General features: G+C 40.0%; 1 protein-coding gene across 1 annotated transcript; it reads left to right on the top strand.

Moving 5' to 3' along the window:
- The first annotated feature begins 17,942 nt into the window (after positions 1–17,942).
- LOC129065346 (ubiquitin-conjugating enzyme E2 L3-like) lies at positions 17,943–18,527 on the top strand. The gene has a single exon (XM_054566612.1). The coding sequence runs from the start codon at positions 17,973–17,975 to the stop codon at positions 18,435–18,437; it is 465 nt and encodes a 154-aa protein (XP_054422587.1). The 5' UTR covers positions 17,943–17,972; the 3' UTR covers positions 18,438–18,527.
- The last annotated feature ends 4,856 nt before the right edge of the window (positions 18,528–23,383 follow it).

Here is a 23,383-nt window from a genome sequence, read left to right as displayed (position 1 = left end):
GGGAATTGGCAGAGGAGGGCAAAGGGAAAAAATTGGGACAGCTGTAATAGAATAACAATAAAAATGATTTATTAAAAATATATGCAGAATGAGATTTAGTCAAAAGTTTGGAAACAAATGAAGCATGTTTTTAAGGTTCTCAACTCCCCTTTATCATTTTGTTTTCAGCATCTCCTCCCCTAAGTGGAGTAGAGGGTAGCAGAGGAAAATACGCTAGGTTGTATGCACTAGTGGTTAGTAGTGCAAACTCTGGAGGTGGAGAGATCTGGGAAGGATTTTGATTCCACCATTTGCTAGTTGTAACTGTGGACAAGTTACCTAATCTGTTAGCTTCTTATATTCCTGGTCTGTAAAGTGGGGCCAATCATTACACTAAATTGTGGGGTTGTTGTGAGGCTTAAATACAACAGTGCCTTGCATAAATTGTGTTTTCAATAAATATACCTTTATTTTTATTCATGGTATGGTTTTGCTCGCGCAGGTCTATTTATATTTTAAAGTTACCAGCTAGGAAATAGCCACTGTCCAAAGAACAACTTCTGGTTTGGAGTGTTAAAAAACTTTCCCAGCCCTGTCTGGTGTGGCTCAGTGGATGGAGCGCTGGCCTGAGAACCAAAGGGTCACGCGTTCAATTCCCAGTCAGGGCACATGCCTGGGTTGTGGGCCAGGTCCCGAGTGGGAGGCGTGCGAGAGGCAACCACACATGGATGTATTTCTCCCTTTCTCCCTCCTTCCCCCTCTCTCTAAAAGTAAATAAATAAAATCTTAAAATAAACAAACAAAAAACTTTCTCAGATCTTAGTCTTGCTATTTTGGTGTTTTGTACAAGTCAGTGCTCAGGCAATATTGGCCACAAATTTGAATACAAAATAGACTATTGATTTTTTTAAATGATATTTCCACAGTTTTTCCATTGTACATGTTTTCAGTGATTTGTTTTACTTGAAATCAATTACGTCCTAATAAATACGTGTATGCGTGTCCTGTCCAGAGTCCCTGAGAACTAGCTGGCTGGTGCGTAGATTGGCTGGTCAAGGCTTTGACCTTGACTAAAACAAACTCACAAAAATAAAGATTTTTTTCCTATTCTTCAGAAAATAAAAACAGATGTTATGTGTCTCATAGGGCTAAGCAGAATTCCTAGAAGTGCAATAGGTATGATATGGAACCAAGGGCTAAGGTTGTTTAATTTCATAATTTTTGACTTGGAACATACTTCTATGGGCAACTTCAACTTCACTTTGCCAGTTGACAGATTTACTTGTGTTCCATGAAGTTGTAGCTAATAATTTATTTCTCACCCACAGGGAAAAAAGTTGTTAGCAAAGTTGTGAGAAGGGGACATATATGTGGTTAGTGGTTGATTAAACATTTTTCTTATACAAGAAAAATATACTTGAAGGATGAGAAGGAAATGTTTATCTGATGTGCAGGCGCCCAAACTGATCGCTTTGGTTAACCTGCAGCACGAGCTGTTGTATTTTTGTTGTTGCTGTTGTTGTTGATGAAAGGAGGCATGTAAAAAGCACTTGAACGTGGGAACGTATTATAAAATTCTGAGAATATTATTTGTTATTAGCTCAGTGGTTGTGAAATGCTCTTGTTAGAGAATGTTGAGCTTTCTTTTTGGCATTATTATTGATATCCTTCCTCCTTTGAAACGGTTCTAGTGCCCACTTTAAGTTCTCAATGAAGCACAGTCTTGACTCTGATGACTATTGGATCTCTAGGCTGTTTTAGTGACCGGGCGGGGACCACTGGACCTATGTGCCTCAGGCCGGCCTGTACTGTGTGTGTTCTTGACTTTGCGTGGGGAAGGTGTCACAATATGAGTCCAGGTGATTTTGAGAATATGTTTATTAAAGCTGGGGACAGGGGAACAAACGAAGGAGTAAGGGCAGGAGAAGCAACAGGAGAGAGCCCAGGCGGGGCTCTGCTTCGGCTCCTAGAAACACCGTAGGAAAGGATTGAGCCAAGGAGAGGCTGCTGTCAGCTCCCTGGGAAGGGAAGGTCGCAGAGACAGAAGTGAGCCACAGAGGGTGGGACGTCAGAGAAGAGGGGGGTCTTGGAGACAGGATCAGAGGGTTAGCCTGGGACGAGCTGCCAGATGCCCATTGTTCCCCTGGCTGCAAGTCTTGTGGGGACCGTGAGAGTTTAGGAGGAAGTAAAAGGCGAGTGGCCAGGGAAGGGCATAGGCATGCTCTGGCTGAGCCCACCCTGAGCCTTTGTCCTGAGGGCTTTATCTTTTTTCAGTGGGTGAGAATCCTAGGGGAGGATTGCAGCAGAATATTCATCGGCTTTCCACGTGCATTTTTAATATGCTGATGCGTCAAAATGAGCACATAGAGGGGTTTGGGAGTATTCTTTGGTCTGCTTTACTGTTTCACTTTTATCTTGGGTCTGTCTGGCTTTAATGGGGTTTTTGTTATCTGTTCCCCTGACTTCATCTGTCCTTGGGTTTAGCTGGGACAAATGGCATTAATTGGGTCTCTGTTCTCTATTTGCCCAGACCACGGAGATTTGAGCTACGTATTCTCTGCTTACGGAGGAGAGGTATCCTTGGTTAGGGGAGATTAGCTCTTGCGATTCACCAGCTAACTCAAAGTTGCTCAACGTGTTTGACCTTGTTTAATGTCCTTGTCTCAGTTTCCTCATTCCAGTTCCCCAGGAATTTTCCTCTTTTCTTTCTGTGTTGTTGCAGTTTGAGTCCAGTAGTATTTAAACAAACAAAAAATAAAAAACAGGCAAACAAGCAGTCATCAGGAATAGTTAAAGTGGTAGCTGTAAGAGTGTCTTTTTTGTTCCTGAGATAAAGAGTTCTCATTTTACTCATTTTGGGTAAACCGTCAGTTCTTTTCTTCCTGTTTTAAGCAGGAAGTGCTGATAACATTATATATAAATAAGCACTCCATGTTGCATAACTGTTGCCTCCTTTCAGATATTTAGTGTATCACATAGTCTTGCACTGAATCGGTACTCAGGAGATCTGTTCAGAAGTACGTTTTCAATAAAAAAGAAAAACGAGCTAAAAGTCTAGAAGTTGGTCTTCTACACCGAGTATGGCTTCTTGAAGGCGCGCTTTGTCTGCCCAACACGGGAAATTCAGTCTGACCTTGTCAGTCCGGCAGGGTCATCCCTGAGAAAAATTAGGGGGTAAATGAAGTCAGCCCTTCTTGATATCTCTTTTAATCACAGATCTCTTCTCGCTCTCTCTTTTTAAATCTCTTCTGCTGTCCAGGCTTCCAGTACTTTTTTTTTTTCTGACTGAGTTTTAGCTGTTTGAAGAAAAGTGGATCTGAGAAATCACTAATATTTCAGTGTAAATAAATTTAAATTGTGCTTTTTTCCCCCTGAAGTCACTTTATTTTGTTTTAGTTATCTGAAATTAAAAAATGTCAGCAAGCAAAAAATAAAATCAATGAAAAAATCATCTATGATGTCACCTTGCTGAATTAGTCAACATTTAACATTTATGTGTATAGCCTTTTATGCTTTCTTTACATATATACATAGGTAGATTCATCGAAATGGGATTGCATTATACATATTGTTTATCAACCTGTTATTTATATTTAGCAGTACATTATGAATTTCTTTTGATAATGTTAAATATATTTTCTCTCCTTTCTCTCTCAGTTTCTTTTCATTTAAAAAAATGTTATGGTGCTAAACCATTTCTAGATAAATGGATTCTGGGTCATCTACAGAGCAACTTCCTTGCTGCAAGAAGTTAGACCTCAATTCAAGGGTGTGTAGGAAAAAAACACGCAAGGTAAACACAAAAAACAAACAAACAGAATGGTCCATTTGTTTGTCTGAGGAACCAGTGGGGCAAAGTTACCATTTGTGGAATAATAACTGAATTCCTCCAAGAAGGAATGGCGTGTGGATGCTACAGAGAGCTGGTGCCTCAACAGCTCGTGTCCCTCCATGTGCCACTGCCATGCACCAGGACAGGGCGTGGTGTGGAAATCTCCCCCTCCACCCCGCAAACAAGCACGTTTAAGAAAAGGGGGTGACCCCTTTGCCAGTCACACAGCACGTGACAGTGAAGACCCTGCTGCTACATTTTTAAAATTAAAATTCTATGCTGGGATAATTAGAGGTTCGCATGCAGTTGTAAGAAATAATACACAGAGACGTTGTGTACACTTTGCCCAGCTTCCCCCAATGATAACATCTCGCCAAACTATAGTACATTGTGACAGCCAGGAGACAGACCCAGATACAGTCAGATACAGAGCGTTTCCGTCACCGCACAGATTCATTGTGCGCGTTTATGGTCCCCTCCACTTTGTTCTTGACCTCGTCCCTCAGCCTCAGGCAACTATTAGTGTCTTCTCCATTTCTATACTTTTGCCATTTAAACACATATACAGTGGAATCATACAGTATGTAACCCTTTGGGATTGGCGTTTTCTTGCTCAGCACTATTTGCTGAAACTTCATCCAAGTTGTGTGTCAGTAGTTCAGTGTTATAAATGTCCCTCTAAAGACTTCTTTAGCTGCATTCTCACAAATTTTGGTTTAACAGATTTGTAACTTTCATTTAACTCAGAGTGTTTTCTTTTAAAAAAAAATTTAAAATTTTAATTACAGGTATTTTATTTTTATTTTTCAATTACATTTGACTTAGAATATTATTTTGTATTAGTTTAAACTATAGGACCACTATGCTGTCCACCTAAAGGTATTTTGTAATATATTTGTGATTTCATCTTTAACACTTACCTCTTTGTAAGTGTGTTTAATTTCTAAATTAGGGGATTTCCCCAGGTATCTTACTTCTATTGATTTCCAGTTTAATTCCATTATGCTTAGATAACATCCTTTATATGATTTCAGTAATCTTAAATTTCTTAAGATTTGTTTCATGCCCCGGAATATGGTTCATTTTAGGTAAATCTTCCATGTTTACTTGAAATAATTTGTGTTCTGCTTTTCTTGTGTAGTGAGCTCTAGAAATGCCAAATAGACTAAGTGGCTGAATAGTCTTGATTAGATCTTTTATATCATTACTAGTTTTCTGACTATTTGTTATATTTATTATTAGTTAAGGAGTGTTACATCTCTAACTATGCTCTGGATTTGTTTTTCAGTTTTGTCAAGTTTTGCTTCATATACTTTGAAGCTGTGTTATTGAGTACATGCACATTTAATATTTTCACATCTATCTGGTGAATTAACCCTTTTATAATAATATAATGACCTTCCGTAACTACCTGGAATTGTTTTTAAAATGACATTAACTTTCTTTATAAATTATAAAAGTAATTTTCGTTCACTTCATAAAACCTAGAAAATAAGAAAATCACCACAAAAAAAACCCTTTATAATCTCAGTGCCTCAATACTACCGCTCACATTGGTCTTCTAAACACATTGTTTGTTATAAAATGGCATAATACACAGATTATTGTTTAGCTTGCTTTTCACTTATAATATTTTATGAGCCTGTTGGTGATTTTTTTTCCTACAACATCATTTTTTATTTAATATTCTGATTATAAAAGAGTCTCATAGTACACAATCAGCTGACATAAACTAGTGAGGAGTGACTATCCTTTTTTATTATCACTGCTCCTCTGTTCACTCACTTGTCAATCCTTTCCTAGACCGCAGGTAACTATTTCTATTAGCTCCACCTCTTCCAGGGACAACGCCACAATGAATTTGGTAGTGGATGAGGGAAAATATGAAGCATATCGAAATTATTGACTAAAACTCTTCCCCTGATATGCAAAGTTGATATCTCTGATCCTCCATAAGTAGGTCATGTGTTTAGAGTTGTTTCTTTTTTTTAAAGATTTTATTTATTTATTTTTAGAGGGAGGGGGAAGGAAGGGGCGAGGGAAAGAAACATCCATGTGCGGTTGCCTCTCGTGTGCCCCCCACCTGGGGACCTGGCCTGCAACCCAGCCATGTGCCCCGGAGGGGAATCGAACTGGCGACCTTTTGGTTTGCAGGCTGGCGCTCAATCCACTGAGCCTCACGAGTCAGGGTTGGAGTTGTTTCTTCAGTTGTGAGAAGGACTTATACTATTCCCCATTCGTGACTTGACTGATTCCTGGAAGATGGTTAACTGGAGTTAAAATGTAAATGATAGGAGAAGACATCACATAGCTGTATAATATCTCAGTACCTTTAGCAGCACAATCCAGCAATCAAAATGATCTAGGTCTAAAGGCAGTAGGAACATGTCAGTAACATGTCAGAGTATGCCTACAAGAGAGGGTAGGAAAGTATTGGCTGGGTGTTTTCTAAGCTTCAGGCTCAGATTCCTTGATGAGTAAATGATAATATAGATAAAGGCATCCTGGAAAAATGATCAGACAGGATGAATAAGCTTAAGTAAAGTCTACGTAATAAAACATGTTGCTTCTTGTAGATTTGTGCACCAAACGCTTAACTTCTGTTGGCAAAGCATTATCTGCCTTAAAGGAAGAAATCCCATGTGGTTTGATTGGCAGAGAAATGTGCATTATACTTTGCACCAGAGGTATGTAACCAAATTTCCCTTTTTCTGAGGATTGAGAATGTGGGCGCCAGGTGAGTTTACTTAACAACTGTTTTAATATTTCGAGTGCTTTGAAATCCCAGTAAGTGCCCTCTGCATGTATTCCTCTGGGAAGGGGTGCGTAGGCTGTTGAAAAACTGCAGCACAGCTTCCTTTTTAGCTGTTGAATATCCCACCAGGTGCCTGAGGTTTGACTACCATCCAGAATCTTGACCAAGGTTACAAGCACTTTCACTGCCTGACAAATAGAGCTTCCTGACCCAACACAAGGGAACTTTCCGACATCTCAGGAATAATGAACAACCAAATATGTCAAAGGTTTGCTACTGTTCTTTAACAATTCAAAACAAGAAACAATTTGTTTCTGGCAGGCTGACATTTCTTTTTTTTTTAAACTTTCCCTTTTTAAAAAAAACATTTCATTTATTTGCTTTTTAGAGATAGGGGAAAGGAGGGAGAAAGAGAGGGAGAGAAACATTGATTGGTTGCCTCTTGCACACCCCCAACTGGGGAACCTGGGCCGCAACCCAGGCATGTGCCCTGACTGGGAGTCGAACCTATGACCTTTTGATTTGCAGGCCAGTGTTCAGTCCACTGAGCCACACCAGCCAGTGCAGGCAGCCATTTCTTGAAATGGTGCTAAGAGAAAACTGGAATGCCGCCATTGGCCATTTAACCATTATCGAGATTATATGATATGTAAACCCAGGAAGGCTTGCAAAATATAGTTACATGTTTCCTGGCTGTCTGTGTCATTTTATTCTGTCATTTGTTCTGTCGCTGGTTGTTCTTTATCTCCGCTGATGACTTCCTATGGCCATTCTCCTAAAGTTCAATACTCAGCTTTCTTTTCTTTAAATTTTTTAAAAATTACAATTTACATTCAGTATTATTTTGTGAGTTTCAGGATTACAACATAGTGATTAGGCAATCATGTATGTTTCCAAGTATTCCCCTGATATTTCCAGTACCTACCTAACACTACCCATAGTTACTACAATATTGACTATCATCTCTATGCTGTACTTTACATCCCCATGACTGCTTTGGAACTACCAACTTGTATTTCTTAACCCCTTAACATTTTTTTTACCCAGTCACCCAATCTCCTCCTCTATGGCAACCATCAGTTTGATACCTATGAGTATGTTTCAATTTTGTTCCTTTATTTTGTTCTTTAGATTCCACATATAGTGAAATCCTATGGTATTTGTCTTCCTCTGACTGACCTATTTCACTTAGCATAACGTTCTCCAGGTCCATGCATGCTGTCACAGATTTTATTCTTTTTTAAGGATGAGTAATATTCCATTGAGTATATGTACCACAGTTTTTTAAGTCTGCTCTCTATTGCTGGGCGTTTGGGTTGCTTCCATATCTTCGCTAATGTAAGTAACGCAGTTCCACTTTTAATTTTTTGAGGAAACTCCACACTGCTTTCCACAATGGCTGCACCAGTCTGCATTCCCACCAACAGTGCACTTGGGTTCCCTTTTCTCCACATCCTTGCCAATTGTTTGTTGATTTATTGGTAATAGCCATTCTGACAGGTATGAGGTGATATCACATTGTGGTGTTAATTTGCATCTGTCTAATGATTAGTGATGTTCAGCATCTTTTTATGTCTGGGCCGTCTGTATGTCCTCTGGAGAAGCGTGAATTCAGGTCTTTTGCCCATTTTTAAAAAAATTTTTTTTTAAGATTTTGTTTATTTACTGTTTTAGAGAGAGAGGGAAAGAGTGAGGAAGAGAGAGAGAGAAACATCAATGTGTGGTTGCCTCTTGCTGGGGACCTGGCCTGCAACCCAGGCATGTGCCCTGACTAGGAATCGAACCAGTGACCCTTTGGTTCATAGGCCAGCACTCAGTCCACTGAGCCACACCCGCCAGAGCCTGTTGCCCATTTTTAAAATTGGTTTGTTTGTCTTTCTGGTATTGAGTTGTGTAAGTTCTTCATAAATTTTGGAAATTAACACCTATCAGATGTATCATTGGTGAATATGTTCTCCCATTCAGTGGGTTGTCTTTTCATTTTGTTGGTTTCCCTTTGCTGTGCAAAAGCATTTTATCTTGACGTGGTCCCATTTGTTCCTTTTTTCCTTTGTCTGAGGAACTACATCAGAAAAAAAATATTGCTACGAGAAATGTCTGAGACTTTATTGCCTATGTTTTTCTTCTAGGATTTTTACAGTTTTGAGTCTAAAGAACTTGGGTTTTGTGAGGCAGAGTAAGAGGGGCTACTTGGTTCAGTGCAACTAGCCCCTCCCAAACTGGGAGCTCTTTCTCCATCCTGAAGGTTAATAGTTCCAAGGGGCTAAACCATGGTTCAGTCCCCTGTACAATTGATAAGGTCTGTTCAGCTGTGTACCATCCGCCCAGACCTCTCCTGGTCGGAGAGCAATGTCCCATATTTCCCCAGTATAGAGGATTTTGGAAATAAAAATAGTATAAAGTTGTAAAGAATAAAATAGAAAGCACTCAAAAAAGAGATAACATTATTTAGTTCAAAGAATAATTTTATGTAATGTTTTGCATAAGTGATACATTTACGTAATTGAAGAAGTATATATACTCATACAAATGTATAAAGTGAAAACTCTCCCTTTTATGTCTGTCTTCTGTCTGCTCAGTTCCAACTATACCTCACAGGTATCACTCTTATTAGTTTTCTTGAGTGTATTTCAGAAGGTATTGATATAAATGTAAGCAAATATGAAAGTATAATTTCTTTTTAATTTTCAAAAGGTGACATACTGTATACACTGTTCTTTACTCTGCCTCTTTTTAACTCAGTATTTCATGACATCATACTGTATCGGTACCACAGAAAACTTTTTCAACTTCATTTACAGCTATGGGGTGCTTCAGTGTTTGGATTTATCATAATTTATTTAAGCAATCCCCTATTGCGGCACACGTGGGTTGGGTCAGAACCTCCTTGCTTGTTATTCTCTGTGCTTTCTTGACCTCCCTCAGTCATCAAAGCATCTTCATCCCATGTCCTATCTCTTTACAACATTACTCTCAACTAGGAAGCAAATGGTTTCAGGCTCTTTGGGAAATAAATCTCAGGCTGTATCTTGTGTCGTCTCCTATGTATAGGTAGACGATCCCATAGCGTATTCACCAGAGGAAGGTGCACTCATAGCGGGGAAGATAATAAGTGATGGGGTCAAAGGATATTTTAGCAACACCTTTGACCCTTGGCCAAAAAAAAAAAATTGCTTAATTTCACAAAGCACAGTTATTTTTATATCCATTTTCCAAATAATGGAACTGAGGCCTAGTACAGCGAGATTACTTCCCTACAGTGGCCTGTTTGCATCAGAGAATGTAGGTTTTCTTTTAATCCAGTGTTACTTTTTTGCCTATGCCTGATTATGCCTTCCAATACCGTTCACGGTGTCATTTGAGTGTCATTCCTGGTAAGGATGTGAAGCATTTATGGTCTTCTCAATATCCCTATCAAATGACTTGTGAAGAGAGCACACCCTGTTCAAATCAACTAATTATTAGTAAAGATTCATTGGCAATGCAATGAGAGCAAGAATCAATGAATTGTGGCGATGTGTACCGCAGGAGAAGTGTATGTGTACGCACTTATGTGTGTGTGTGTGTATGAGTGTATGCATGTATACGATCAAAGGAAGAAGTTGGTAATATCACGGGAGCAACCAGAGAAGCTAAAATATAAGAGGCTTGGGAGGAGTGTGCAGAGACACCTGTCTGTTGATCTCATAGTTATGTTGGATGCTGATATTGCAGCTGCTGTCTGTGTGTCTAGGCATGACATTTAATTGCAATACATTGCAGTGTATTGTAGAATCATTTTGGAAATGCCCTGCCGGCTCCTGGGTCTCCACAGCCTTTCCTGAGTTGTGTGTACCAGGTCTGTCCTGAAAGTATCCAGCCACACACTATGAAAAATAGAGACATTTACTGAAGAAGATACAAGAAACATTGTCCATAGGACAATGATGCCTCAGTCCCCTTCGAAGTAAGTGCCTTGGGACCTCACACAGCTCTCCCAGTCGCCATCAGCTGCCCTGTCATGTTTTGCTGAATCTCATCAATGGTCTGAAATCTCTTCCCTTTCGAAGGTAACTTTAGTTTTGGAAAAAGACAGAAGTGGCAGGGTGCTGGGCTGTAGGGGGTCTGAGACACCTGGGGGATTTGATGTTTCAACAAAAAACTCTGCATGAGACGTGATGCATGAGTGGGTGCGTTGTTGTGATGAAGCTGCCAATCCCCAGTTGCCCACAGCTGTGGACTTCTGAGTCATCCGAATAGTTTCTGCAGAGGAATGTTCATGCTTAACACAAAACCATGCAGATTTGTTGCTCTACTTGCTCAGTCATTTTTTTTTTTAGATTTCATTTATTTATTTTTAGAGAGAGGGGAAGGGAGGGAGAAAGAGAGGGATAGAAACATTGATGTGTGAGAGATAACATTGATCAATTGTCTCTTTCATGCCCCCAACTGGCGACCCGGCCCGCAACCCAGGCATGTGCCCTGACCAGGAATTGAACCAGCGACCTTTTGGTTTGCAGGCTGGCACTCAATCTACTGTTGCTCAGTCATTTTGAATGTGACAACCATACAGTCCACATGCTCACTCACTGGCATGTACCGCCCCCACTGACTACTACGGTGAAGTCGTCATTACTCACACATGCGTGTTCCAGGCCACTCTCTTTGGCTGCCAGGTTACATCAATGTCAAGAAAACTGTTCTCCTTGTATTAACAATGGCTGGAGTTTTCCTGCACAGCCCCAGCAGCCTGATTGCTCTGATACTCTGGTCATTTGTCAGTGCTCAGGTATAACCTGACTTTAGATGAAGAGATGAAGATCCTAAGAGTAGGAAGGAGAAGGTCTGTCCCTTATGTCTTTACCAGAATCCCCCTACCCCACCTTGTGGCCCTATTTTCTTTCCCCTTCAGGCTCCTAGTGATTTTGGTTTCCCACATCCACCCTGTCATGCAAGTCTTAGGCAAGGACTGGGCCCTTTGGTGAGAGTGCCCTTTTTGACCTTTTTGTAAGTGACACCTTTATGCAACTGACTATTATTTCCAGGTTCTCTCTCTGGCAGATGGAAATAGTAGAGGGGTCTGAGTTCTGAGGTCCCGTATCTTGGGAAGAGAACATAAGCCTCAGCTACAGGAAAGAAAAGATGCATATAGCGAGGAGAAGGACCCATTCCTCCTCAAAGCTGGCATCAAAACAATTTCTTTTTCCTCATTTAAGTTTAGTTCTCTTGTAAAACCTAGTAAGAAATGTATAATCAGTCATGTAAGATAAGCTCAAATGGACTGAGGTCAGCTCTGGGTCTTGCAGAGCCTCTTTGATTCTGAGAAGGAAGAGGAAGAGGGTGGTGAAAACAACAATCACTCTTTGATTATTATGAGCAGTTTCTGTTCCCACCCCTTGGCTGAGACTTTTGTTTTGAGAAAGAAAAAACAAACCACAAAATCTTTATTATATTCTAAAGGAAGTTTCAATCAATTGTAAGATGCAGGTTTTCGATTCTCTCTTATTTCTCTCTCTCTCTCTTAAAACTAGAACTGAAAACTATTATTTTCTAGTAATTAAATGGCGCTCTCTCTTTAAATAATGATGCCAGTTACCTTGAGAGTTGTCAGGAAATTTATGTGAGTCATTTATTGTTTAAAAGGGAACTTTCTGGACACATATTAAGTATGTGCCTGTCAAACGCATACTTAAAATAAACTTCTGCAAAACTTCTAAATTAAATGTAAAGTCCAAGGGCTACAATATGTTTTAAAAAAAATTTTATTCAACTTTAGTATATATGGTACAAAACACGAAGGAGGCCTCAACTTAAGTCTGACTTATTGAATAACCATTATAAGCTTTATAAGATTTCTGGAAATTAGTAAAAGATATACAAGAAGCAAGCAAATTCCCATTCAGGAAAAAGCTCTGTTCAATATGGTATGAAATTTTCTGATGATTTTATTAACCCTTGTTCCACTGCATCCCAGTCCTTCAGACTGGTGTAGCACAGTGTGGAGGAAGCATAGCCAGATTTCTAATCTCCTTCCATCAATTGAAGAGAGCGTAACAGACTGAATATGCAATTTCCTAACTTTATTGGTGGGCTGCCTGAAGGATCGGCCTTTGTATCAACTAATTGAGAAATTAGAAAATATTAAGACAAATAATAATAAAAAATTAAGACAATAATAAAAATACAACATACTAAGGCTTAGGGGATGCAGCAGAAGCAGTGCTAAAGGTAAATTTATAGTGTAAATGTTTGCATTAAAAACAAGAAATATCTCAAATCAACAATGTAACACTGTGATTTCCTGGAACTAGAAGAGTAGAACAAACTGAACTCAAAGATAGAACAAGGAAATAATAATGATTTGAGTGAAGATAAACAAAAGAGGGAATAGAAAAACAATAAAGATAATCAATGAAAGATCAACAAAATTAGTAAAACTTTAGCTAAATTGACAAAAAAGAGGAGGAAAAACTCAAATAACTAAAATAAAAGATGAAAGAAAGCCATTGCTATCAACTTTACAGAAATAAAAAGGATTATATATGAGTTCTACAAACAGGTGTATAACAAAAGATTGAATGAGTTAGATAAAATGAACAAAACCCTTAAAAGTCCTAGAAATACTCAACCTACCAAGATTGAATCATGAATAAATAAAAAGAAATCTAAATAGATAAATAACTGGCAAAAAGATTGAATCATTAATCAAAAACTTCCCAACAAAAAAAGTACAGGACCAGATGGCTTAGTTGGTGAATTCTACCAAACACTTAAAGGAGAATTAATAATGATCCTCCTGAAATTCTTCCAAAAATTGAAAAGAAGGGAAAAAAATCCAAACTAATTTTTGGAGGCCAGGATTATCTTGGTGCCCAAATTAAACAAAGACCCTTCAAGAAAGGACCAAGCCCTTATTGGTGTGGCTCACTGGACTGAGTGCCAGCCTGCAAACCAAAAGGTCACTGGTTCAATTCCTGGTCAGGGCACATGCCTGGGTTGCGGGCCAGGTCCCCAGTCGGGGGTGCATGAAAGGCAACCACACATTGATGTCTCTCTCCCTCTCTTTCTCTTTCCCTTCCCCTCTCTTTAAAAATAAATAAACAAAATCTTAAAAAAAAACTTTATTTGAAAAAAAGAACCAATGTATTTTATGAATATTCATGCAGAAATCCTCAACAAAACAGTAACAAACTTAATTCAACAGCATATTTAAAAGATTAAACATTGTGATGAAGTAGGATTTATTCTTGGAATGCAAGAATGTTTAACCATATTAAAGTAAGTCAATGTAATGCATTACATGAATACCATGGAGGAAAAAAAAAACGTAGGCCTTTCACAAATTGTTGCAGAGAAAGTATTAATCAAAATACAGTACTCTGTTTTGATAAAAAAAAACACTCAATAAACTAAGAATATAAGAAAACTACCCAACATAATGAAGACCATATAACAAAAAGCCATAGCTAACATGACACTTACAGGTAAAAGACTGAAGCCTTTCTTTCTAAAATCAGGAACGAGAGATTTCCCACAATTTAACATAGTAGTGGAAGTCAGCCAGATAAATTAGGCTAGCAAAAGAAACAAAATAGACCAACGGAATAGAATAGAGACTCCAGAAATACACCCTCACATATATGGTCAGATAACTATTATTTAAGAAGTGTTTTGACATTTTAAATTCTTTTTTTTTACTTTTATTTTTGAATTACAGTTGACATTCAATGTTATATTAGTTTCAGTTGTACAGCATAGTGGTTAGACAATCACGTAATCTTCCCAAAGTGATCTTTACAAAGTGATCGTCCCAAAATTGAAAACAGCCACTAGGCATTATACTTAGTTATGACAATATTATTGACTATATTCTCTGTACTGTTCTTTACCTCCCGATGACTATTTTGGAACTACCAATCTGTACTTCTCTTTTTTCCTTTTTATTGAATTTATTGTGGTCACACCGGTTATCAGAATTACACAGGTCTCAGGTGCACAGTTCTACAACTCATCTCATCTGTACACGGTATTGTGTGTTCACCACTCCACGTCAGATCCCCGTTCATCACCATTTAGCCCCCCTATACTCTCCTCTACCTCCCTCCAACCCCTTCCCTACACTCTCAGGGGTTTTTTCTCCTTTGCTGAATCCCTCCAGCCCCCGCCCAGCCTGCCCCCTTGACAGCTCTCAGTCTATCAGTCTGTCCCAGCCTGCAATGAACTCTAGTATTCAATCAATACCCCCCAAGCAGTCTCTGCACTCTGACTGTGCGCCACTTTGTGTCAGCTACTATTTAGGCACAGAAAAGCAAACGCTGATCTTGAAGAACACACCATTTTCTTGAGTAGCGAGGACATACAGACACGCACCAAAACAGAAATATCTGTCCGAATACGGCATTGCCCAGTATCTGTCTCGGAGAGCCAGTTCTGGAGAAGATCAAAGGGTAGTCTTGAGCGCTTCTGTGGTCCCAGGTTTCCTGGAGGAGGAGCAGCGGCTTGAGTTGGGCCCCAAAAGGACTGGAATGATTCAGGTAATTTTCCATGGGCGGCAGCAATCCAGGAAAAGCGAACAGCACGTCTCATGGCTCTCTCTATAGGAAAAGGCAACTTACAAGTTTCCCAGCCACGCTTCCTTCTGAAGAAACAAATCAAAATGAACTTTTTTAGTCTTTAGTGTTTGACTCTATTTTTGGACTGCCAGCAGTTAATATGTGGCATCTTATTAAAGCAGAGCATTGTATTGTCCTTTCCTTCACCAATTCCTAGAATGTCCTGGATAACAGAGACTTGGCGGAATGCACAAAATCCCCTTAATTTGCAAATAATTTCTGTGATGATTAGAGACCGAGTATTCGAGACTGAATAGAGTATGGTGTGATGAAAGGTGTATTTCTCTCAGAATCAAGTCCTTCTACTTCTAGTTCTCAATAACTAGATAACTGTGTGATCCTGGGTAAAATTACCTTCATGTACTTTTCTTCTGTCGTCTTTACATTTGAAGATACTGGAGTTTTTCTCACTGAACCCAGAAGCTGTTCATTGGTTTTTTTTTCAATGCACTGTCCCAGAACTCACTACTAATTAATTAGAGCTGGCCCATGCCCTGTAATATATTTGCTTTCTGTGGATTAATGAATGGTCTTTAAGGTTCTTTCTGGTGGAAAATTCTTAAGGGATATTTCAAATGGAGGCCTTTCAGCTTAAATACGTGTCTTATCACCGGGTCATCGTCCTGCATTGCATTAGAATTAATTTTTAAAAATCGTGTAGTCATTCTGCAAATAGTGCTTTGTTACCGCCTAGTAATTATTTTATCTTACAAGTGATAATTTGTTAAATAAAAAAATTAAAGTGTACCGTAATTTGTCGTAACTCAGATTGGAAACTTCTTCCTTTTTAAAAATATACCAGGAGCCTCAAAGAACAGGAACTAGGTTTGCTTTCAACCTCTGGAGGCCCTGCCTTGAGAACTCCAGGAGTTTCTCTCTCTCTCTCTCTCTCTCTCTCTCTCTCTCTCTCTCTCTCTTAGGCTCTTTAGAAAGATCTGCCCTCATTGTCTTCACTCACCTTGAGGTAAATCCTCCCTCTGTTACTAATTTGCTGTGCAGCTTTGGGAAAGTCACTTCACCTTGCTGGGTCTCATTTGCCCATTAAAAATGTTGGACCAGCCCTGGCTGGTGTGGCTCAGTAGACTGAGTGCCTGCCTGTGAACCAGAGGGTCGGGAGTTCGATTCCTGGGCAGGGCACATGCCTAATTGTGGGCCAGGTCTCCAGTGGGGGGCGCACAAGAGGCAACCACACATTGATGTTTCTCTCTCTCTTTCTCCCTCCCTTCTCTGTCTAAAAAATAAATAAATACATAAAAAATGATAAAATAAAAAGAATGTTGGACCAGGTGGCCTGTAAGAATCCTTCCAGATTTAATATTATTTTATTCTTTGAGGTGTAAATAAATCATTATGTATTATATTTCTTAAGGAAAAAGATAGCTGGACAGAAGGGTAAAAGACCCAGGATGGATTCAGGGCACTAGCATTTTTATGACGATCATAGCTTTACATCGAAGGGAAGGAGTTTTGTCTTTTTTTTTTCCTCTTATGCATAAGAATGGAAAACTTTATTTATTTAAAAAAATTTTTTTATTGCTGTTCAAGTACAGTTGTCTCCATTTTCGTGCCGCCACTTCCCCCCGCCCCAGCCATGCCCACTCCCACCCTCAATCCTACCCCCCTTTGGCTTTGTCCGTGGGTCCTTCATACATGTTCCTTGACGACCCTTCCCTTTCTTTCCCCGTTATCTCCCTGCCCTCGAAGGGAAGGAGTTTTGACAGGTGAGATTTTGGACACTGACCAGCTGGTGAGACAGAGATATTTATTGAGGATCTAGGTCTTCCAGGAATTCCTGAAATCCAATCTGATACTGGTTTGTAGTTTCTCCTCGTGTTCATCCTGGGACTACCAGATTTAGGGAATGGGCTTTGTTTCATCTCGTTGTATAACAGATAAAAGAACTGTGTGTGGGCGCAGTGTGTGTGTGCGCATGACAGAGAGAGAGAATGGGTGAACTTATACACAAACCGAACCTTGGCAACAGTTGTTGTCTGACACATTTTTCTTTTACTAAGAGATGTGACTGAAAAAATTCTTTCCTGGCAAATCTAGACTCCCATCTGTCATCAGTTGTCTGAGCAGCATCCTGCCTCGGGAATATGAGAGCTCTTCTAATTTGATGATTATGATTATCTTTTGATTGTGACTATCTGTGCATTGGCCTCAGATGGGGCCCTCATGGGCAGCAGTCAGACTCAGTTATCTCTAGGGTAGCCTGAACAATTTCTACTTTTTTAGGTAAGGAAGAGTGATGCTGTACAGAGAAAACCCTGTCTAGTGCTCTGGTATCATGGCATGACCCCTGCTTTCTCGGGGAGGACAGATTTTATTTGCCTCTAGATCTAACCACAATCAAGTTACTTAACATTTCTTAATTTCCTCCTTTGAGAATTAAAGATGAACTATCCTTATAGGAAACCATGTGACATAGCAAAAAGTATGTTCAGCCTTGAATGTTAAGAGACAAGCGTTTTAACCCTGGCTTTACCATCAGATAGCTGCTTGTAAACTTCTAGGTCACATAACACTCTCTGGCTGTCATTTTAGTTGCTTATGAGAGTTGTCCTATTTATTACCCAAAGTTATTATATGAAAATTCTGAGAATTAGAAAGCACTACCCAAAAGTATGGTGATATAATGACGGTCTTACACGGTTATAAGATAAATTGCTTTCCACCAGCTAGAATACATTTGTTTTATTGTTTACGTTACTACAAATGTGATATGCTTAACTTTAGAAAAATTAGACCATATGAACAAGCAAAAAGGAATATAGGTGATGCACACTGGGAAGGCAGCAGCACCAGATCCAAGATGGCGGCCAGCAGGAGGCTGATGAAGGAGCTTGAAGAAATCCGCAAATGTGGAATGAAAAACTTCCGTAACATCCAGGTTGATGAAGCTAATTTATTGACTTGGCAAGAGCTTATTGTTCCTGACAATCCTCCATATGATAAGGGGGCCTTCAGAATCGAAATCAACTTTCCAGCAGAGTACCCATTCAAACCACCGAAGATCACATTTAAAACAAAGATCTATCACCCCAACATCGATGAAAAGGGGCAGGTCTGTCTGCCAGTAATTAGTGCTGAAAACTGGAAGCCAGCAACCAAAACCGACCAAGTAATCCAGTCCCTCATAGCACTGGTGAACGACCCCCAGCCCGAGCACCCGCTTCGGGCTGACCTAGCTGAAGAATACTCTAAGGCCCGTAAAAAATTCTGTAAGAATGCTGAAGAGTTTACAAAGAAATATGGGGAAAAGCGACCTGTGGACTAAAATCTGCCGCGATTGATTCCAGTGAGTGTGAGCAGAGACCCGAGCAGTGCATTCAGACACCTCGCAGAGCAGGACTCTGTGGAAATTGACATGTGCCACCGCCTGGCGTTCGCTTGTGGCAGTTACTAACTTTCTACAGTTTTCTTAATCAAAGGTGATATAGGTAACCTGTAAAGAAAGGATTAAAAATTTAAGATGTTCTAAAAAAAAAAGAAAGAGGAATATAATATCCATATAGATAACCACATTTAACCCTTTGGTATTTGTATATCTTTCTTGATTCTGGAACAGAAAAGATATGTAATTACTTTTCTCCTATGGAAGTGTGATCATAACATATATTATTTCATACTGTTCCATTACCCCTTAAAACTTTAGGATGATTGTGTTTCTATTTCAATAGAGCATTTGGTACCTTACTATTTATAATGGCTCCACGATTTTCCATTGTTGGAACTTACCATAATTCTTAAGGAGTTTTAAATTGTTACCAACTTTTTGTTCTGGGGTCAATAACGTTTTTAGATGCCCATTATATGTTGTGTAGGGTGGTTTGAACAGTCAATCCTTTCTGTTGATAAAGGACGCAGAGTGTGGAATCATTCTAACAATCTTGTATCTGAAACCCATGTTATTCGTGTTGTCTCTGCAAAATGCAAATGTTTATTGCAGCAATTTTCAACCTTTTTGGTCTCATGGCACATGTAAACTAATTCTTAAAATTCAGCAGCACACCAAAAAAATGTGTTATATTTTTTGCCGGTCTGACAAAAAAATAGGTATAATTTTGATTCATTCATACTGGGCAGCTATCATTGTGTTGGCTGTTGTCATTTTTTAATTTGACAATCTAAGGGAAAAGAGGTCAGTCAGTGCCCCTGACTAAGTAGTCAGGTATTGCATATTTTAAATATTCTTGTGGCACACCGGTTGAAAATCACTGGTTTATTGTCATCCAGATTTTATATATGACAGCATGTTTGATAGCAGCTCTGTATAAAATAAACGACTGGGCTTCGTGCTGTATGTGACAAATGCTAAACAATGTGTTCTATTGATTCCACTTCTGCAATTCTCAATGTCCTTGAAACAGGGCAAGAAACTGAGAAAGAACAACTTGACAAAGATGGAGATGATTCAGAAAAGTCGTTCTATAAGCAATGTAGATCTTTTTATTTTTAGATTTTATTTATTTATTTTTAGAGTGGGGGGGAAGGGAGGGAGGAAGAGAGGGAGAGAAACATCCCTGTGTGGTTGCCTCTCACATGCCCCCAACTGGGGACCTGGCCCACAACCTAGGCATGTGCCCTGACTGGGAATTGAACTGGTGACCCTTTGGTTCACAGGCCAGTACTCAATCCACTGAGTGACACCAGCCGGGGCTCAGTGTATAGCTTTTTAGTGGCTAAGGCAAGACTGTACTGTCTGTGGAGGCTGTGAACAAGGCGGAGAAAGCAGTGCCAGAAGTCAGGAAGGAAACTCTAGTTCCAATTCATATGCTAATTTGCTCTCAGACCCGCAACAAATCACTTCTCTGTTCTGGGACTTGGTTTCCACACCTGATAAATGAAGGAGGTGGTAATGGTAAGTGTTCTTACAAGTTCCCTGCGTTGAAAAGCCTCAGAATCTCTGTAGGGCTCAACGTGTGTTCGTGTGTTACGTGCATGTGCACTTTTCACCAAGAAAAGTTTAGGCATGTAGGCCTATAGGGTCAGAATTTAAATAAGGAAGGCAGATTTTGAGAAGTCACTAGAGATTAGGGGTGACTCAGTCTTCCAATAAAAGGGGCAACAATCTTGTTACTTGAGTCACGCCAATCTGGACTTCAGAGAAGTGTGGCGAACGTCTAATCTCTATATCTCTGTTTCTCTTCTGTTTGTCAGATCCACAGCCAGTCAGTGCCCACAGCATGCCTGCTGCTTTTGGCGGGGGTGGGTGGGGGACGCTGATCAAACACACAGATGGTGCAATGCTGAGAGGAAGAGTTAATATATTTGATGACAGAAAACAGGATCTAAAAAGCCATCTTCGATATGGATTTTCACTGTGTTTGACTAATGTGCGTGGTGGGATAGGGAGCCAGCTAAGGGTAAGAGTAAGAGAGAGGTTCTTTATCCTTTATCGTTATTATTCATTAGTATTTTACCTCCAGGATAGTTAGGTCAGATAGTCTCTTGGTAATAAAATCTGTGTGTGTGTGTGTGTGTGTGTGTGAGAGAGAGAGAGAGAGAGAGAGAGAGAGAGAGAGAGAGAGAGAGAGAGAGGAGCTTTTTAGATCTCAGTTATTTCACCAGATAGGAACTAATCTCTTAAGCTGGTGAGTTGTGTAGAGTGTTAACAATAAATCATCAGGTTTTTTCCTTTGGATCATTGCTTAATGATTTGGGGAAAATATTTTGCAGTGCCAGAGGATGGCGCTGTCTCCAACAAAAATCAAAAAATTCTGTAAATCAGCGTTCCTAGTGAATCAATTCCTGAAGGTGAGAGCTTTTTTATGTCTAAAACACTGTGCTGAAGGCTGTGGAAATGTGAAAGTTTTCCCTGGTAGGACCTTTGAGCGTGTGTGTAGAGACGATAAAGTACTTACAAGAGTTATTTCCATGTGTTACATGGTGATGAGTAATAAAGGCTAAATGAGAGGCACTAAAAATATATAGGAGACCCTGGGCAGGGAAAGGGAGAGGTAGTGATGATGATAAATGATCTGGGATGGTCAGAGAAACCCTTAGGGAGGAAATGGGAACTCACTCTCCATCCCAGTCAAATTACCAAGGAACCCTGCTATATAAAAAAATCTTCACTTTGGGAGTCACTTAGGGCTTTGTGGAACTTTGTAATACACACGATGACAGAGGAAAATGGAAAAAGGAAAACTCGCAGCTTAGAACTATTTACAGGCCTGCCTACCAGGCTTACTGTGAAGGCTAATTTTAGAGTATTTTTTTGGTTTGTTTTTTTCCCTTTCTATAGACATGGTAATCACCTCCTGTTCTGTGTCTCCAGCTGCTCCTTTCTGGTAATCGGGGAAAGAAGCCAAGGATGCCCGTAGGCTATGGGTCAGGGAGGAAGAGCAGGTGCCAGAGTTAGGGTATTGAAACAGCGGGGAATGGGAGTGGTGGGGGGTCTGTCCAGCAGTCAATTATACCCTATAGGCAGATCCTCAAGGACAGACAAGTCAACTGTGAGCCAACAGCTGCCCACTGTCCCTTCCCCAGCGGTTTGAGGATACTGCTAGCTAAGTTTGAGCTTGCTATACCCTAGGTGAAAGGACAAAGCCGATGCCATTTGGTACTGTGGCACCATTTGCTGAGCAGGCCTATGACCTTGTTAAACATGACTGCCATTTTACTCATCTGAGCTTGTCCCAAGGACTGGAGATTACTAGAAAACAAGAACAGAACAGAACGAACCGCTCCTTACAGCCACAGGCAGAAAACCACACAAAGCCACACAACAACCACACAAAAGCCACACAAAACCTCCTGTGTGGCAATGCCCGCAGCGGCCAAGGGTCCACACAACAGCAAGCCCCGCCCCCCGCCCTTTTATAACCCAATTATAATCCAATAAAAGCTCAAAGCCCCCACCTCCACACGATGCCCCGCCCCTTTCTTGGAAAGTGAATAAAACTTTGCTATCTGTCTTCTCTTTCTTCTCTCACACATTCAGACTTTCAGATTTTCAGGTTCTCCCATGCTTGCCACCCTAGGTTTGGCTCCTTACACCAAACTCCTTGCGGTCTCATGATTAACTCCTTCCTTTGCCCTAGTAGAAATAGTCTGGAACCAAGAGTCCATAAATGTGTGTACGAGTCCAGCTTTATCGCAAGTCTGGTTTTTCCATCTGAAAAATGAGTGCCCAGCACATAGTGTGTAGTTGCTGTGGTTGTGTTTGTTTGTTTGCTTGTTTTTAGAAAACTGCATGTGGAGTTTATTTTTTTAGCATTTAAAAACATTTTTATTTACTTATTTTTAGAGAGAGGGGAAGGGAGAGAGACAGCGAGGAAGAGAAACATCAACATGTGATTGCCTCTCACATGCCCCCTACTGGGGTCCTGGCCTGAAACCCAGGCAGGTGCCCTGACTGGGAATCAAACTGGTGACCCTTTGGTTCACAGGCCAGTGCTCAATCCACTGAGCCAAACCAGCCAGCGCTGCATGTGGAATTTAATGGGCTGCAGAGATATGAGGTGAAGGTGTTATTATTTAAACTCGATTGTGGATGCTGGCAACATTTGGAAACTGCTTTTAATTGAATAATCAGTCTGAAAAAAACTTGCTTCCAGAGTAAAAGTCCTTACCTCCGGGAAAGCCCTACTTTGGTTTACTGTCTGTTTGTGTTCTCTCCCTCCCTGCCTACTTCTTGCCTCTCCCTCTTTCTCTTTCTCTCACACACAGTGTGAAACGAAAGGATAAAAAAGAAAAAAATGCCATACCTCTTGGTGTGGACTCATGGATACCCAAACAACTTTCAATTTCATAGTATCGTATCCTTAAGACTCTTACTGTACCTTGAACTTCAAATTTTAATCTACTTTAATTATAGGTATACGCTTTCACAGACTATTTAAGGCAGCCAAGCTTTAACTTGTTCACAACCTTAGGTGGTGTTCAAACCAACGAAGACTGCATTCGTCAAGTCTTCAAAATGAAAATAAAAAGTTGCTAAATTATGCAGTAAAAATAGAGGTATCATTTTTTCCAGATTACACAAAAAGCATTAACAGTGGTGATTCAGATATTTCCTGAGAAAATGCTGTGTGCAGATTTATTACAGACTCATGTAGATTGAAGGGTTGACCCACTGCTTCCAGCTAAACGTATTACAAGGAATAAGAGATAGAATTTGGCCCCTGGTGCCATTTGGCTACACAGACTGCCACGCAAGAGTCTCCGGTTGGAATTGCCACCATCATGTAAGTATAGCACCTATTTTTTAAAAGTTGT

The sequence above is a fragment of the Pteronotus mesoamericanus genome, unplaced genomic scaffold (assembly GCF_021234165.1).
Source record: "Pteronotus mesoamericanus isolate MK-2021 breed Mesoamerican mustached bat unplaced genomic scaffold, CSHL_Meso_final contig_177, whole genome shotgun sequence".
Classification (NCBI taxonomy): Eukaryota; Metazoa; Chordata; class Mammalia; order Chiroptera; family Mormoopidae; genus Pteronotus; species Pteronotus mesoamericanus.
Note: the sequence above shows the minus strand (reverse complement) of the source record. Positions and strands in the feature narration are given on the sequence as shown.

Excerpts from the sequence above, each read along its gene's own strand:
- LOC129065346 (XM_054566612.1), top strand. The coding sequence starts at position 17,973 with ATGGCGGCCAGCAGGAGGCTGATGAAGGAGCTTGAAGAAATCCGCAAA.